General features: G+C 40.9%; 1 protein-coding gene across 23 annotated transcripts in view; it reads left to right on the top strand.

Annotated features, from left to right (window-relative positions):
• The window catches only part of celf2 (cugbp, Elav-like family member 2), a 237,799-nt gene extending 226,255 nt beyond the window's left edge, over window positions 1–11,544 (top strand). For all 23 annotated transcript variants that reach the window (XM_039791623.1, XM_039791620.1, XM_039791621.1 and 20 more), the window contains 4 exons: window positions 1,920–2,099; window positions 5,187–5,330; window positions 9,080–9,252; window positions 11,421–11,544. In XM_039791623.1, coding sequence (XP_039647557.1) covers window positions 1,920–2,099; window positions 5,187–5,330; window positions 9,080–9,207 — 452 coding nt within the window. In that variant the 3' untranslated portion in view covers window positions 9,208–9,252; window positions 11,421–11,544. The remainder of the gene's footprint in view (window positions 1–1,919; window positions 2,100–5,186; window positions 5,331–9,079; window positions 9,253–11,420) is intronic.
• The last annotated feature ends 6,760 nt before the right edge of the window (window positions 11,545–18,304 follow it).

Here is an 18,304-nt window from a genome sequence, read left to right as displayed (position 1 = left end):
AGGTTTCCCTTAAAATACACCTATTGTTTGTTTGGACGGATGAATCATTACTACTGCTCCTGTTTGTGAAATGCAAAACAAGGCAATTCATTGTGCTTTATATAAGGCAGTAACACTGAATAATCGACACATTCAAACTCCCAACTTTTCACATACAGTACGGACGCTTGGTCAGGACCCCTTGGCGTCATGTTTTTAACGCCTTTGGCGTAATTTTTCAATGTGCAGGGAAGGGTTATAGGTTCAGGCAACGAAACAACGTGGTTAGGTTTAGGAAGAGATCTTGGTTTGGGTTAAAATAACTTAACCTTAAGTATGTTACATACTTAAGTAGAACGTAGAAGGTTTTTTTAGGGGGCATTTTAGGCCTTTATTTGTGACTGGACAGCTTAGACATGAAAGGGTAAAGAGAGGGGGAATGACATGCAGCAAAGGGCCGCAGATCGGAGTCGAACCCGCAACCGCCGCGTTCGAGGACTGAGGCTTTGTATATGGGCACTCGCTCTACCAGGTGAGCCATCCAGACGCCCAGACTTTTGGTTTTACATCGGAAACAAAAAAAGTTTGTTTGACCCAGCCATCCACCCCCTACGCCATCTCACAACGCAGCGGTCGAGCAGTTAAAAGCCCGGGGCGTGTCATACAGACGCGAAAAAAGGTGCCTTGTGCCAGTCGAGGAAATAGAACAGCATAAAATAGGAATGGATACATTATATACTGCAGATCTAAAAAAAACTGATGTTTGTAAGCTTTAGAGTTGTTGGTAGGTGTTTATTATATAGGTATTCATTTACTGTAATATTGCTTAATTGCTTAAGAGACTAACAATAGACTTTTAGACCCTTTTATTAGGCTTTTTTCTCTAGAAACGCAGGCTACTACACTCCCCATAATTCAAATGGGTAGCGTCTTTTCCTTAGTGTCAGAGACCAAGCAAGAAAGGCAGGACAAAGGTGAAAAAAAGAATAATTTTCAGAACTGAAAAGAGTTCAACTAAATAATACATAAACTATGTTGCAACCTAACCAAATGGACCTAAGTTCTAAAGGATGCACAAGGGCTTATATACCCACATGGACTGCCCTACCCAGACACCAAGGGGAACTTAACTGATAAACAACATTAAACATCTAACACACTTACAAGACACACAACCTATCAAAAGAACTTTTTTACAAAGAGTGAATTAGCTTGAACAAATCACTAACAAATTCACACAAAAAGGATTATTGTGCCCCCCTCCTTTCATCTTCCTGTTGGCTCCTTCCACTTCCTGTGGCCTGTCCTTAAAAGGCCCTCCCTCTCAGGCCAGCCCAGCAGCAGATGCGGCCACCACACCTTAGTTCCTCCCCACTCGGCTTTGTTGGCCATTTTAAAATAAAAAATTGTCAAGTTGGCTCCAAAAGCAAAAAGCTCCAACAGGACTATTATTATATCTCTATATTATATATTTTAAGACCAGATGGGGAAATGTGTCCCTTTAGGTGGCCCTGCATTTTTTTTTACGTGATCATTCAGGTGTTAATTTTGTCTAAGTGTGTCTTTGTGTGCGTGCATACGTCGCTGCGTGCTTCTGATTTGGAGGACACCTGTGTGCAGCTCTGGCTGTCATCAGCTACACCCATACTGTACTTGAAAGTGTTAATTTGTGTGTCCTGTGTAAGCCGTTGTAGTATCAATGTGTCTTTTGTGTGTGTGTGTGTGTGTGTGTGTGTGTGTGTGTGTGTGTGTGTGTGTGTGTGTGTGAGAGAGTGTGCGCGCGCATGCTTGTGACGTCCGGTAACAGTCGTGTGCGTTGTTTATGTGTGCGTGATAGTGTGTGTGGTGAATACACAACCTCTAACGGGAGCGCTAATGAGTAAGTGCACTCTTCTTTCTTTATTGTTGGGTTTTATGTAAAGTTGCTCAAATGCTCTCAGGTATGGCGGCTCTCAACGGAGGACTGGGCGGCGCAGGGCTCACCAACGGCACGGCAGGCACCATGGACGCGCTGACGCAGGCTTACTCAGGGATCCAGCAGTATGCCGCCGCGGCGCTGCCCACCCTCTACAGCCAGTCCCTGCTGCAGCAGCAAGGGGCCGCCGGCAGCCAGAAAGAGGGTCAGTAGCCTGGGGCCATCCGTCTGCGCTATCACTCCTGCTAAGTGGGAGTAAGAATTCAGAGTGCTTACGGCAGCAAACGGACAACATGAGACATTTAAACTCTCAGCTGACACTCGTAGTGGTGTAATATCTAGATAAAATGTCACAAATGAATCCATTTGAAGATGCGATATGATACTTAATTGTCAGTTCACACCGAAATTCATTTTGCATTCCAGAGCAGCATGAATAGACATATCAAAAGCCATGGCAAAGAAAGATGTTTCATGATATCCTCGGATCCAGATCTTAATTGGAAGCAACAGGATAGACTGATGTATAAAAGAGTTCTTTAGCCTGTTGTATCTAAACGAATAGGGACTCTAAATCGCCTGTTAGAAGGCAATAGTTGGTATTCATAATTTCAAATATGCATAAGTCAAGTGTCAAGATTATTTTATGTTATAAATATGTAAACAAACACTACTTTTTTTTTTTTAAATGAAGCAGCACCCACATTGCTCACCTAGAGTTTTTTGTGTTGCCACGCAACCAGAAGTTGTGTTTCCTGCTGCAAAAAGAACAGCAAGAACAGCTTAGAAAATGCTAATTGTTATATGGAATGATGAGGGAAATAAAACCCTAATTAGCTGCTAATTAAGTAGAAATATAAATGAAAAAAGCTGAAATACAGAATGCTTTTGGTAAAATTGGGGGACATTTGTGTATTTTTGGTTGTTCAAAATGAACACATGAATTTTGAACTTTGAATGAATTCAGATTTTTTTTTTTTCTCCTGAAAATAATGAGTTTCTACATATCGGATACATATTTTTTTTTAACCAAAGATAGATTTGTTTATTCATACATAGACCAAAGTGATTGTTAGGCCTTGTTTTTCAGCTAAAAAAACAACCCAAAATGAACCAAAAGACAAATAGAGGAATTTACATGTCTTATTTTGAAAGAGCTTACTTTAATAGCAGAAAATGTTAACTTTACAGTCAGTATGAATGAGTTAGGAATCATTCTGGTATATTTCTGTTCAGTCAGACCTCTAGATAGTTTTCTTGATGATTGTATAGTTCATTTTCTTGTATTGTGGAAGAGAAAATGTCATTTTGATCAGTGTACATGTCAGTGCTGTTGCAAAGTGCCCCCTTCGTACAGAAACCTGGCGGCTGAATGAAAACTTTTCCCAAAAAGCTTTCAACGGCAGTGTTTAATACAAAGCCGATGATGAAATGAGTAGTAAAACAAATAGAGAAATGTCCATTTGTCCACTTCCCATGTCTGCTTCAAACAAAAAGGTCCATTTGTAAAGACGCTTTCTTTCTTTGACAGTCCACGCAGAAGATCAAACCCCTGCAGGGAGACAAAGATGGGACAGCCATTGGGCTCCCTCCCAGCTTCATTTAGCAGTGGAGAGAGAGCGTTTTTTTTAATGATTCTGAGGGATGTGACCTATTAGGATGTGGGATAGAAGGACGGGGGGTGGGGGGGCGACCTATGACTCCTCTTAAGAGCCGAATGAATCGATGAATCAAAAGCAAGAGAATAGGGAATAGGGAGAGCGGAAAATATTATGAACTGAAAATGAAAGGCATTCATCTTTGTTTAATGTCCAATACAATTGGTGAGTGTTGTTTAAAAGCAGTGACAGACTCAAGGCCACGCTAAACGCTGTGCTTCAGCTGCGTTCCTATGACGACTGCGTAGCAGTTGCCACAATGCAGCGCTCCCTTTTTCGGCGGTTTTGCTAAAAGGGATATTAGTTTAAAGTGTGATTTTATGAGGTACTTCTCCATAGTCAGTGCGTTAGCTACAGTAGATGGTAGGGCTTTGGCCATGCGCTTTTGTCCCGATACGATTCTTTCACGATACACGGGTGCCAGTTTCGAATTGTATTGCCATTCTAGAAGTATTGCGATTCGATAGTATATTGAGTATTGCGATTTTCTTTTCCTTCTTTAAGAAAAAACAAAAGTTGAATAATACACTTCTAGAGAAAATGTCTCTAAAAAAAACTAATAGTTTTCAAAGAAGAATGCACATTGAGTCAGTTTGACATTTATTTCTTTTGTAAAGAAACACATAACATGGATTTTCTGCTTTCCATCTGTTTTGCTGGAAATGTATATGATGTAGTCGCCGTCGGTGGTAGTGTATAAACAGAAAAATATTTAGGTGAATCAATGGTAAAAAATAAATAAACTATATATTCTGGGGGAAAGAATCGATTTTAAAAAATCGTCGCAAAAAAATCATGATATATATATGTGAATCGATTTTTTTCCCCCACCCCTAGTAGATGGTGTTCGACATGCCCCCAGTTCGGAGACCCAGACAGGAGTACCGACACGGAATCGAAGCAATGTACAGCTGTGGACGGGGGGCAGCAGTCCATTACGACACGGAACTGAAGCCGTTATCTCTGCTCTCTTTAAAGCCACCAGACTACTTTGACCAAAAAAAACATTTTACCTGGCAGAACACGGGAGTTGCTGGTCTACCGCTGCCTCCATCAGTTAGTTTGTTTGTCAGTTGTGTTAGTTCCGAACACCAAAGTCACACTGTAACACAAAGAAACTAACCGATCAAGGCAGTGGTGAACCATCAACTCCCGTGTTCTGTTCTGTGACGCTTCAGTTCCCCATCGTAAAGGGCTGTCTGAGACGGTGCCTCTGCAAAATAGCCTCTGGAAGGAACTTGTTTTGGTGGAACCTTTGATGGTACCCAATACCATCAAAGATTGTTTTGGTGGTTTAACAGAAAACTCAGATTGGACAGATAGTCTAGCTAGCTGTCTGGATTTACCCTGCAGAGATCTGAGGAGCAGTTAACCATTGTCCTCATAATTTGACCAAAGTTTTTAAAATTACAACACAAAGAAAGCGGAAGGTAACAGAACAAAAGAGGGACATCGGGCGAATTTTTCCGCCAGCCCTGGAGCAATCCCGGAAGTGGAACGTCGTGGATATAGACTACTAATACGCTGACTATGGAGAAGTAGCTTATACAACCACACTTCAAAAGACCCGAACTATCCCTTTAAATGAAAAGCCGCTCTGACTGTACACGCGCTCTGCATCTCGTCCCCTCTAGGTCCCGAGGGTGCCAACCTGTTCATCTACCACCTGCCCCAGGAGTTTGGAGACCAGGACATACTGCAGATGTTCATGCCTTTTGGAAATGTGGTCTCTGCCAAAGTCTTCATCGACAAACAGACAAACCTTAGCAAGTGCTTCGGTACGTCAGCTGTACAGGCGTCGGTGTGTGCTCCCCTAAAAGGGAAACACACACTAACGCCTGCAGTTTATCTCTCCTTTTTTTTTCTTAACTGTGTCCAGGGGCCGGAATCCTCTGAAGGCTTTTCCATGGTGGAAAATTCAGTTACACTTTAGTAATATTCTAGCAGTTCTTTCAAGAAAATTCCTCTAGAAATCAAAACGACAGGATGTGACACATACTAGGGCTGCACAATATATGATTTCTTTAAATCGTTATCACAATATAAACTTGCACAATAAACACTGTGAATGCTGCCGAAAGTTAGTTTAGTTTGTTGAAAGAGAGTAACAGTAGAAAACTACACTTAAAAATGTAACTGTCCCTCTTTTTATAGTGGTGCTTTTATGTTCAATTCAGTGTTCAGTTCGTTCAATGAAATAATGTTGACATTTTGTTTTTTATTTAACAAGCATTTTGCTGTATTTTAGCAGAATACTGAAAGCAGCAGAACCGAGTACACTTCAATATCTGTTTATGTATCGCAAGTAATACCGTTATCGCCATATTCAGTGTTATAGCATATCGCATATTTTCATATTTTTTCATATCATGCAGCCCTGTCACATACAGTAGAGCAGGAATCTTCAACAGAGGGTCCTCAGAGTCAATGCAGGGGGGCCTCGAAATTATGCGGATGGTTCCATACAACCATTACTCTTCACAAGTAAAATAAAAGATCAGCTCAGTACTTTAATTGAATTTGGCTGTTTAATTAAATTTTATAGCATCTGGAGAGAGAAATAAATGATAAGAGAACGTTGAAAACAGTTACAAAAATGTCAGAAATAGCTTCAAAATCGTGTGGGAAAAACAACAAAAGAAATCGTCCAAAAAAAGCGCAGGAAAAATGTGACAAAAACATCGGTAAGAAGTGACAAAAAACTTTGGGGAAAAGCGACAGAAGTGTCAAAAGACGACCGCAACGTTGAAATAAAAAAAGCAAATTTTGACCCAGAAAAATAAAAAGTTGCACGGTCGACGAGAAGACCCCTGCAGTAAAGCATGAATCAACATGTCCATTCACTGTTACTGATAACCACTCAAAACCAAGGTCTTGTATTTCCATGTGTTTTCTTCCAGACTATAGGAATTCAAAATGTGAATTAAAAATGTTATGGGACAGGCTTTGTTGACCCTTAACTGGGACAATAAGTGACTCCTTTCCACCTGGTATTAAAACTCTACTTGATTGTTGGGTAAAAAAAATGGAAAGGTTCTAATCCAGGGTGAAATGGATTTAAGTATACCGTAGACGTTCATGTGCGGTCCATGTTGGCAACAAAACCTAAATATAATGCATCTCCGTTCCTCGCGTTCCTCACTCTGGGAAACCGAAAATAAATCAAGCATGGAAGGAAGCAACAGCAAACACAGACAGACAGCACTGATACTTGTCAGAAAAATAAAACGCACGGTGAGGATGGATGTGAGACAAGCCAGACGAGGCGTTTACTGTCAGTTTTAGAGGTTGCACATATTACAAGAGGAAGTGAAGGGTGCGCAAAGATGACTTTGTGAGAGACAGTAAAAAAAATACAAGACAAAACATAACTTTGCTGTCTTTAATTTTGACATTTTCACCAACAGTGGCTTTCGTGAAGTTGTTGGCGGTATAATATTTTTGCAGTTTTACTGTGTTTTTATATGGATTTAGAATTCCTTGCATTTGGCTTTGCTGCCCTTGTTTTGCCTACTCATGCTTCACATCGAAAGTGTCACTACACACTCCTCTATTTGTTATTTACTATTATGTACATTATTACATTTAACTTTGCTTTATTCTTTCATTATTTTGTTGATGCAACTACCCAGCTCCCCTTTGGGAGTCATTACATTTTAATCTTTTCTTATTATGTACCAGGGGTGTATTTTAATGTAGATGTAAACAAGACAAATCAGATCTCAAGACACAGAAACATAGTGAGAGTGCCTCTCATAGTATTTTCACATCAGTTTGTTATCGCAAATAAATTTTGAGACGAGTATAGTTGCTGTAAATAAACAAGGAGAAGCGTGTAGGTATCCACCTGCATTTTATATTGTGTCCGATTTTTGAGGGAAATCTGCTGCAAAGAATAAAAAAATGAGTAGGGTATGGGAAAGTATGGGGAATGTGGTATTCATTTTAAGAGATGCTGAAATATAAAATATAACAGGCGATATACAGAAGAGGCCACTCATCATCATCACAACCGTGGTCTCATTATACCATCCATCCTTTCTGCTTATGCAGGTCTGGTTCACTGGCCTAGCATTAGCGGACACAGGCTAGTGAAGAGAGCCAACTTGCTAGCCAACAGGTTAGCAACTAATCCAAGGCAATTATCTCCACTGTTAGTGCTGCATTGGGTTTGTAGACACTTAAAGGGATAGTTTGGATGTTTGTAAGTGTGGTTGTATGAGCTACTTCTCCGTAGTCAGTGTGTTACCGACAGTAGATGGCGGTCGGCACGCCCCCAGTTTGGAGAAGCAGACAGGAGTACCGACACGGAAGCTAAGCAATGTCCTGCTGTGGACGGGGGGCAGCAGTTTAATGTGTTTTAGACACCTAAAAACATCTGTATCAGTTTAAGTGTACGCTATATTTAGAATATTATCACAGCTTCACCTTGCTGTCAGACAGCCCTTTACGACGGGGAACTGAAGCCGTTATCTCTGCTCTCTTCAAAGCCACCAGACTCCTCTGACAAAAACAGTTCTTTTACCTCGCAGGACACGGGAGTTGCTGCTCTACCGCTGCAGTTTTTAAAGGGTTCATTCAGATTCACCAAATTTACACTAACGCTAGTCTCGCTTTGCCAGACCCTCCTCCAAAGCGCCCTAAAGGGGAGTCTGGCTCCTCCACATGGCATTCGGGGATGGGAGGAAAACATGCTCTGGTTTAATGGCATTTCTTTAAACCAGTCAGAAACATCACGTGCGGTGCTTATACATACCTTTTTTTGCATTTTGCTACAGAGCGGCTGCAAAATAGTCGTGCGAGAGAAAACTCAGATTGGACAGATAGTCTAGCTAGCTGTCTGGATTTACCCTGCAGAGATCTGAGGAGCAGTTAACCAGAGTCCTCACAAATCCACCAAATTTAAAATTCCAACACAAAGAAAGAGGAAGGAAACAGCGGAATTTCCTGCAGCACCGGAGCAATCCCGGAAGTGGAACACGAAGGATATAGACTACACCAACACAAACTAACTAACCGATGGAGGCAGCGGTAGACCAGCAACTCCTGTGTTCTGCGTTGTAAAATTACAGATTTTGTCAAAGGAGTCTGGTGGCTTCAGTTCCCCGACGGAGAGGGCTCTTTGAGCCTAACTGTCAGGAATTCCCGATATCTCGGACTAAACTTTACAACTCTCGGCTGTGCAAAATGACTGTCTGTACAACATGGCATGAACACAACTCAACCGTAGCTAATTTAGCTAGCCATCTTGCAAACGTTACTCAGTCAAAGGATTACATACTAGCCAAGTCTAGCAGACACCTTACCTTACATTTACTCATGCGACTTTAAAATGATACCAACCGATCTTAACCAAACCAGATTTTTAAAAATAATTGAATGTTTTTAAAACGCACCCTGTTGCAATTTTAATGCCAAGTGGAAAAAGGACCAATGTGCCACGTTGTCACATTCTTCTGCTCCATTTCCTTTTTTTCACCAACTATTCCCTTGTCTCTGGTGTCTCTCCCCCCCCCCCCCTCCGCAGGCTTCGTCAGCTATGACAATCCCGTGTCGGCACAGGCAGCCATCCAAGCCATGAACGGCTTTCAGATCGGCATGAAGCGGCTGAAGGTGCAGCTGAAGCGCTCCAAGAACGACAGCAAACCGTACTGATCTTAGCACTAGGGTCTATCTGCTCCCCATGTTAGCACTGCTAGGGTAAGTCCCCACCCCCCCACCCCCAACAAAACGGTGAAAATGACAACAACAAAAAATAAGAAACAGCAAACCCAGCCGAGGGGGGAGGTGGGGGGGGGAGGTGAAGGGAGGGAAGGGGAGGGGGGGGGGGGGAAAGGAGGGAAGGGAGGGATGTGGGGAGGGCGGGGGAAACGACCTACAACCACCCTGAGGGAGACACACACGCCTTGTTTTAAATTTTTTTTTTTATTTCCTTTTCTCTTGCTTTTTTGAAGATATTTATGTTAGCTTTCAAGAGTTATTATAATTATTTATTACAATTTCTTTTCATTTTTTTGACACACATGAACGCTTCCATTACCACCATTACTTTGTGCAATTTTCTTTTTTTTTTTTTTACAATGGAAGGAAGTAGCTCTTTGTTTCGAAGTTATTATTTTTTAATTTCTCAGTGATTATTTATACATTTTTGAGGACTAGTTACAGTCAGAACCGAGGTAAAGACAAAGGAGCCATGATGATTTTTTTTTTTAAATACTTTTTTCCTCTCTCTCTCTCTCTCTCGTTGTGAACCTGAGGCCTGGCGAAGGGTTCATTTTTTTTATTTTTTGACGCACACGCCGATATGCACATTCGACCTTTGACCTCCGCGGTGTTGGTTTCGCAGGCCGCCGCTGCTTCTCCGAAAAAAAACAAAAACCCTCTATGCCTGCTGGCAACCCGGGAGCAAAGGCTGCAAAACGTTAGTGGCCTCTTTACATTATAGTCAGTGGCGACGTCAGCCTGCCGTACAGTTCCACTCCACCACCACAAGAAGAAAAGAGAAAAAACACACTCCAGCTATGTCTTATAATTTATGTGAAAATATTAAAAAACTTTTTTTTTTTTTATTTCTCAGAAGGTGAAAAAACAAAATAGCAACTACTTCTCTGGTTCAGATCACATTGGTCTTTGTTGCGAAAAGGGATATTACACCATGTAGGACATTTTCAAAAATAACATCCGGAATTTGATGGAAGGCTATAATGATAATAATTCTAATAGTAGAAAATAGTTTATGGGTGGTGACTGAAAATACTTGATGTTTGTTGAAAGATTTAAAAAAAAAAAGAAAAGAAAAGAAGTAATTCAAAAGTACAGAAAGCCACAGGCCTGTAAATTTTATTTGTAAAAAAAGCAGTTCTATTTTTATACGACATTTTTACTGCCTCAGATGAAGAAAAAAAAAAAGGATTTTATTTATTGCCTATCATTAAGTTATTGGACTCATAAAGAAAGGAAAAAAAGAAAAAAAAAAAGGGGGGAAAAAGAGGAGGGGAGGGGGGGGGGGGGGTGGTGTGTTGTGTAATTTTTTTTTTATTATAAAAAAGGGAAAAAAAAAAAAAAAAAAAATAGCCAACGACCCAAAAAAATTTAAAAAAAAAAAAAAATTTTTTTTTCCTTTTTTTTTTTTTTTTTTTCTTTTTTTTTTTTTTTTTTTTTTTTTTTTTTTTTTTTTTTTTTTTTTTTTTTTTTTTTTTTTTTTTTCCACTCTTCCTCCCTCTCTCCATCCGTAGTGGGACTACCTCTTCACCTGTCCGACTTTCTACCTTTTTTTTCCCTCCTCGCGTTTTCACTTATTTTGTTTTCATTTTTTTCCGTTGAGTGTTAGCGTTTTTTGTTTGTCTGTAGGCCCTCCTTCCCTCACCTTTCAAAATCTTTGTAAATTAAAAAATTTTTAAAAAAGAAATTGAAAGACCCCCCCTTCTCCTCCCTCCCCCCTCCCCCCCTTCATCTCTCCCAAACCAAAAAAAAATAGGAATATTTTCTCCCAAACGACAACATCCATCTGGGATTTGATGGATAATGCTTTGGGTGCTGTGTTTTGTGTGCGTGCGTGCGTGCGTGCGTGCGTGTTTTGTTGCCTGTTAGTATAGACGTATAACATTATATATCATTTTAAAAAAGCGAAACAAAATCTAGCTAAAAAATAGCCAGTGAAATCAGTGAGTGGTGTTGCTGTTCTGCCGGTTGCATTGTTGTCGTTTGTTGTTTGTTGTTGTTGTTGTTTGTTGTTGTTGTTGTTGTTGTTGTTGTTTCTCCAGATTTAAAAAAAAAAAAAAAAGCCCAAATGCTGTAGTGGTGTGGTGCTCTGGCTCTCTGTGTGTAACTCTCTCCTCTCCCTCTGTTTTTTTCTTTCCTCCTTTTAGAACAACCCATCTCCATGCCTGTTAGCTCATCGTTTGCCTAGCATGTCTCCGTGGCGTCCAAACAGACAAAAAACTCTAAACAAACCCTCCCCCCCCCCACCCACCACCCAAAAAAAAAAAAAAAGTGTCATCGTCCTCCTCCCTCCCCGTCATTTTTTTTTTTTCTGATGTCTTTTTCCGAGCTCACGTGATCATAACCTGGTTCTCCTCCTCCTCGCTGCCTACTGACCTTTTTTTGAACTTTGAGCTTTTTTGGACTTTTATTATTATTATTTTTTTTTTTTGTTCTTCTGTTTTGTTGCATGAGACCTCATTTGGATCTGTTTTCTGGGAAAGGGTTTTCAAGGAAGGTGTCGAGAAAAAAAAAAAGGGGGGGTGGGGGGGGAGGGGAGGGAGGGGAGGGTGGGTGTGGGTGGGTGGGTAAGACAAATGAATCAATGTGAAAAAGATATAAAGCTGCATTCATACGACAGACGTTACAAAAGACTGAGATTTTTATGGGAAAAACAAACAACAGCAAAAGTTTCTTTTTGGAGAGGAAAAAAAAAGCACCAACAACCTGATTTCAAGAACAAGTGATTTCCATTCAGTATGTTTTCCTGCTTTTTGGGGGTTGTTTCTTCTTCTTTTTCTTCTTTATGTCAGTTTTTGTTCTTCTTCTTCATTTAAAGTAAACTTGAAAGTTCACTACAGGAATTGGCACATCACATTGCTTCTGCCGCCGATGGGGGAGAAACCCCGCCCACCCCAAAAAAAAACAACGGGCCCAGAAGCAGTGCGCGCCAGTTTCTCTGAAAAAAAAATAAGACTACTTCCAAACAGTTTTAAATAAAAACTGTCTGATCAATATTAGACTCTCTCTCAGAGCTCTCCAACGGTTTTTACATTTTTCAGGCAGTGTAAAGTTTTTTGATAAGGCCATTTTAAGTGGCTCTGTTTCTCATTCAAAGTCTATATATAGAACCACTTTTTTCTAGAGTAGTTTAAAGGTAAAAAAAAATTAAAAAAGACATTTGCCCTGTTTGGGTGGGAGAAATGCTACCTACTTGTGTCACCTTTTGCTGAACTGACTCACAGATAGACAATCCGTGGTTTAAATGCACATGATGAAATGACCTATATTTTCTACTGTTTAAATGTATAGAGGAACGAAAAAAAAAAGACAAAAAAAAACACAACCAAACAAACTACTAAGATACCTGTAACCTGCGTTAACGTCGGTGCTTCTCGTGAGTTTAGTTGTGGTTTCATCACAAGTCCAACAGTCTTAAATGTCTCATGTTTTTCAAGAGAAGACTAAAAAATCAGTTTACTTGAACAAATAGACAAAGCCTTTCATATTACTATAATAGTTACTTTGCTATTTCTTTTCTTTTTCTTTTTTTTTCTTTTTACTTTTTTTTTAAGGAGTCCCTATTTGCTAAATTTCTTGTCGGTTAATTAGCTATATAAAATTCCTAAAAATATATATAAATATAAATATATCTATATCTATATATATATATATATATAATGTCAGCTTGTGAAGCATCAATGTCATTATGATTTTTATTTCTCTCGTGGGAAACAATATTTAGGTGTGTTTTGTTGTTCGGCAAAAATGTCTTAAATAAAGGAAAAAAAGATGAGATCAGTGGAGTTCAGTGCCAAATTCTGAAGGTACTTCCTGCCTAGCGCGTCCGTGTACTTCTTGTGAAATGATTTGATAACATGGGTATTTTATTATAAGTGTTTTGTATGGATCCCTCATATTTAAAATATAGATTTAAAAAAGAGTTTGTTAACTTGCTATTCTGTGGTCTTGTTGCCTGAAAATGTCATGTTTGCTTTTTTTTTTTCTTTCTTTGTAAAGATGTAAAAAAAAAAATAAGTGCCCATGTGTCATATATATATATATATATCTATATACACGCACACACGGACACACACACACACACACACATTCTCGTGCAGACATCACAGTTTTACTTTCTTGTTGTGCATGAGAGCCCCTGAGTGTGAAAGCCTCTACAGCGACCGCTACCGCCCACCACACGCACACTTTAAAAAAGCGCGCGCGCGAGAATCACGCACTGATATTTTTAGCCATTGTACAGCCGTTTGATTCATCGAAGCCTTACCACAAATCTTTGCACTCCTGTTCTCTCTCTTTCTCTCTCTCTCTATTAGTATCCGCACACACAGACATCAGGCTTCAGTATGTATTGTTCTGATAGTTTTTTTTCTCGCACGCGGCCCCGCTCTTCAGCTGAAAAAAAAGTGGAAGCGAGAGTCAGACGCGAAGCCTTATTTCTCCAAAAAATCCTCTCGTCCCTTTTGTTGGGTTCCAAAACATTTCTTGAGTTGTTGTAGCCGGGCGCCGCTCAGACGGCGAGGATCGTTACTGTTGTGGATCGCCTCGGGCGAGCGCGCTCGCTTTTTGTCATGATGTAAGCACAGGGCGAGGCTGGCTCATTCACAAACCAGCCTCCATCTCTTGAGAAAAATAAAAGCACACACCGGCGTCAGGTAGGGGAATCTACGGAAGAGGATTAGGGCCTCATGTGAAAAAATGTATTAAGTTCTGAGTTTAAAGTCAGAATTCTGACTTTATTTTGACTTTATTCTCAGAATTCTGACATTATTCGGTCAGTTAATCAGTTATATTGTTTTTTTTTTAAATAAGAATTCTGAGAATAAAGTCAGAAATCTGAGAATAAAAGAGATTCAATTCCGAATTCGGACATTTTTCTTTTAGAATTCTGACTTTATTTTAAAAATTCTGACTTCTGACCTCAGGACTCACCTCAGAAAATTTCACATGTGGCCCTAATCTTCTTCCGTAGGAAAGAGAGAGGCGGGACGGTCCCGGGCAAGTTTTTCTTTTTATCTCGTTTCGACTTATCCTTTGACGTCTTTCTTTATTTTGTTTTTAAAGTGGTTGTTAAGACTTCTCCGTGTGTGAGTCTTGTGGTGTAATGGGCCAAAATCATGTTCAGATGCCAAAGTGTGTTATTGACATTCTCATAGTCGAGCCGTTTACATGGCACAGTGTTGTCAGTCTATTCAACTGCCCCCCGATACCCCCCTCCCTGAAAGCCTAGTTTACGGTCTGCAAAAAAAAAAAAGGCAGCATTATTTTCTACAGAAGCTCACCAGTCGCCTTAACCAGGGAGCGTTGTACCAGTATTATAAGAGTAGAAGATGTTGTCGGTCGGTCGGTCAGTGATGTGTGCCGAGTCCAGGTTCACGTTTTGTGTACAGTTTTAACGTCCCACTCGTCAAAGTCCTGGATTTCGCTCTTCCGCCCATTTTCGTTCCGTTTCGGACAGAGAGCAGAGAGGCTGAAATGGCAGTGCGCTCCATTTACATCGGAACCTCGGAAGCCGAAGCCGGGAACGACCGATGTCACGCCCGACTTAGTCTACATCGACGGCGTTTCATTTCCGGGATTGTTCAGGTGCCGCCGGAAATTCATCCGTTACCTTCCGCTTTTCTTTGTGTTAGCTGCTCCTCAGATCTCTGCAGGGTAAATCCAGACAGCTAGCTAGACTATCTGTCCAATCTGAGTTTTCTGTTGCACGACTAAAAACAACCTTTGAACGTACACATGTTCCACCAAAACAAGTTCCTTCCCGAGGCTATTTTGCAGAGGCACCAGCGGCTCCGCTCGGGGGGCTTAGCGACGCCCGAGATAATGTGTGATTGGTTTAAAGGAATGCCAATAAACCAGAGCACGTTTTTTCTCCCATCCCGGAATGCTGTGTGGACTAGCCAGACCCTCCTCCGCGGCGTTGTGGAGGAAGGTCTGGCTATGCGACGCTACACCCGAGTCGAATGCGTTCCATTTAACAAGTTGGATTTTCATTGTTTTCATTAGCTCTAGCCAGGTTAGCCGTTGTTAGCAACGGCAGTTTTTTTTTTTTGTGTGCGTACAAACAGCGTGTCCACAAGATAGAAGATGGACAGCGCTGCGCGTACGACTGATTTAGCGAGACACAAAAAAAGACAGTAATAAGTGCTTAAACCTGCACGTTACTACAGCTTTCACAACTGTTGAGTTGAGTTTGAGCGCGGGGGTAAACTCGGTGGGTTGTCCGAGTCACAAGCTCTAAAAATCCGTGTGCTTCCGACTTTGGAAAAACCTGACTTCCGAGTAGAAATGGAACGCGCTATGGCGGTTTGTCCTCGCAGCGGTGAAGGAGGCGAGGAAAGTTTGAAAAAGGATCTTCGGCCCTGGTTGTTGTCTCCCATGGCTCACCGGGCTTATTAGAAACGGAGCTATGTGGAGAGACGTCTTTATTGGAGTAGCGACAGGGGAAATAAAAAGCGCTTGTCGGTTGGAGAGGAAAGGGTCACGTCCGCAGGTACACACACAAACACACACACACACAAACACACACAGAACAACAGCCGCAGCCAAGATATGAAGGCAATACACTTTTCATTATCCTCTCAAAGTCCAAAAACCCAATACCAAACTTTATGTGATCTCACGGAAGGGAGGCGAGCAGACTTTCTTTTTTTCTTTTTTCTCTTTCCTAAATGCAGTACACACATGAGCAGTGCCACAAACAGCCATAACTACCTGTATAAAAAAAGCTGGACAGGAAGGAGTTTTCCCAAGTCCAAAACAGTGTTACTTTTTCTGACCGGCGCGTGAGCAGGTTTCCACGTCGTAACCGCTCCAGACAAAAAAAAACGTTTGCATCCGAGGAACCACGATTGCACATTTCACTCTCGCACGCGTTATTGCGTAATTGTTTTTATCTGTTTAAGTTTGGAGGCGACACTGTAAAACCTTCGATGTGTACATTTACAGCGGAAATCTCACAGTCTCTTACCGCTTTAATGGTACACAGGATCATCCTGTAAATGGCAATGCATTCTGGGAGATCATAATAATTACAGATTACAGGCATTTACTGTTAACACCAGTGCATCTTGGGAAAATAAAGGAAAAGGCGGGAATTCCACTGTAGCCAGTATATGACTGTAAATTCAAATAATACGGTAAGAAACTGTCTATATTTACAGTAAAATACCTTCAAATTGAAAGTGCTCATATTATGCTTTTTGGCTTTTTTCCCTTTCCTTTATTGTGTTATATATATTTTTTGTGCATATTATAGGTTAACAAAGTGAAAAAGCCCAAAGTCCCCCCCAAAGGGACTTACCATCTCCAACAGAAAACACTGTTCACCAACTGCTCCAAACAGCTCTATTGTAGTCCAGCCTTTACTTCAGAGACAGACATGGTCACTTTGTAACACACGTTATAACGCTCGCCTAGCTGCTAGCGTGGCACGCCCTCATACTCTGCTTCTGACTGGCTAGTAGTCCTTACCTAGATACTGTCAGGGCACACCCTCATACTCTGCTTCTGACTGGTTAGTAGTCCTTACCTAGATACTGTCAGGGCACGCCCTCATACTCTGCTTCTGACTGGCTAGTAGTCCTTACCTAGGTACTGTCAGGGCACGCCCTCATACTCTGCTCCTGACTGGCTAGTAGTCCTTACCTAGGTACTGTCAGGGCACGCCCTCATACTCTGCTCCTGACTGGCTAGTAGTCCTTACCTAGGTACTGTCAGGGCACGCCCTCATACTCTGCTCCTGACTGGCTAGTAGTCCTTACCTAGCTACTGTCAGGGCACGCCCTCATACTCTGCTCCTGACTGGCTAGTAGTCCTTACCTAGCTACTGTCAGGGCACGCCCTCATACTCTGCTTCTGACTGGCTAGTAGTCCTTCCCTAGCTACTGCGCATGTGCGACTCCCAACAAAGACGGAACAGAGGTGAGACGCCTCCCTCTGTAGCTAAAGCAGAGAGCTCAACACACAGGGTGAAAAGAGGAGCTGCAGCAATGTGCAGTACAACAAAAATATGGTGTTTTTTGAAAATTAAACCATGTAAACCTATTCTGATATAAACTCTAAATACAATTATGAACCTGGAAATGAGCATAATATGAGCACTTTAAAAACAGTAAGTTTACTGTAAATAAACACTTTACTGGCGATGCTGCTGTAAATTTACGGTGAAAGGTTTTACAGTGTACATAATCCGTGCTAAGTCGAACTCGCTTCTTTATACGTCTGTGTGCGCGATTTTCTGACATTTTTAACTGTCCCAAAAGAAAACTATGTTGCCAAATCTCACGGAGTTGCACACTAGTCCCGACGTTGCACAGTCTCTAGTGGGGAAGCATCTCGTCTTTTGTTTCAATGTCGAAGCACAAAGAGGGCCGTGGAAAACGGGGTTTCCTGTGGAGCGGCTCACCTCAGGGGCTGTCATGTAGCCGATGCTCGTCGTAATCTCTCTATCTCGTCACTGTTCACTTCTCTGTTCTCCTTTCTTTCTTAATTATCTTATTTATCAAACAATGAAATCTGAAAGGAAAAAAAAAAAATTGATTGAACTTGTCGTTTCTTTGCATTTATGGCTTATGTCAAAGTTTTTTGAGGAAAAGAAATGTTTCGTGTTTGTGTTTTTCTCTTTCCGTGCCGTTAAAAAAAAAAAAATGAAAAAAAATGAAGAGCTTGTTGTCTGTAGAAGTTATCCAGAAATTGTTATTTTTGTTTATTTTGATGCTCAAAAAAAATTTTTCAGTAGTTTCAAAGTTATTGTCTTGAGAGAAGCCAAAGTCAGTGCATTTCGGTTGGATCCTGTTAAGCGTGATGTATGTTTGTTTGACAACACTTGGAAATCTGTCACTGGATGGGAATTTAAAACAAAAAAAAAAGTACAACAAATGCAGGCTTTCCTATTTCTACAACTGATTGTACTTATGCATTTTGTACCAGTGGAATTTTTTATACTGGAGATTAAAGGATACAACAACAAAAAAAATCTTCAAAAAAAAGAAAAAAAGAAAAAAAAAAAACGCTGTCTGGCCTGGTGGTG

The sequence above is a fragment of the Perca fluviatilis genome, chromosome 23, assembly GCF_010015445.1.
Source record: "Perca fluviatilis chromosome 23, GENO_Pfluv_1.0, whole genome shotgun sequence".
Taxonomy (NCBI): domain Eukaryota; kingdom Metazoa; phylum Chordata; class Actinopteri; order Perciformes; family Percidae; genus Perca; species Perca fluviatilis.
Note: the sequence above shows the minus strand (reverse complement) of the source record. Positions and strands in the feature narration are given on the sequence as shown.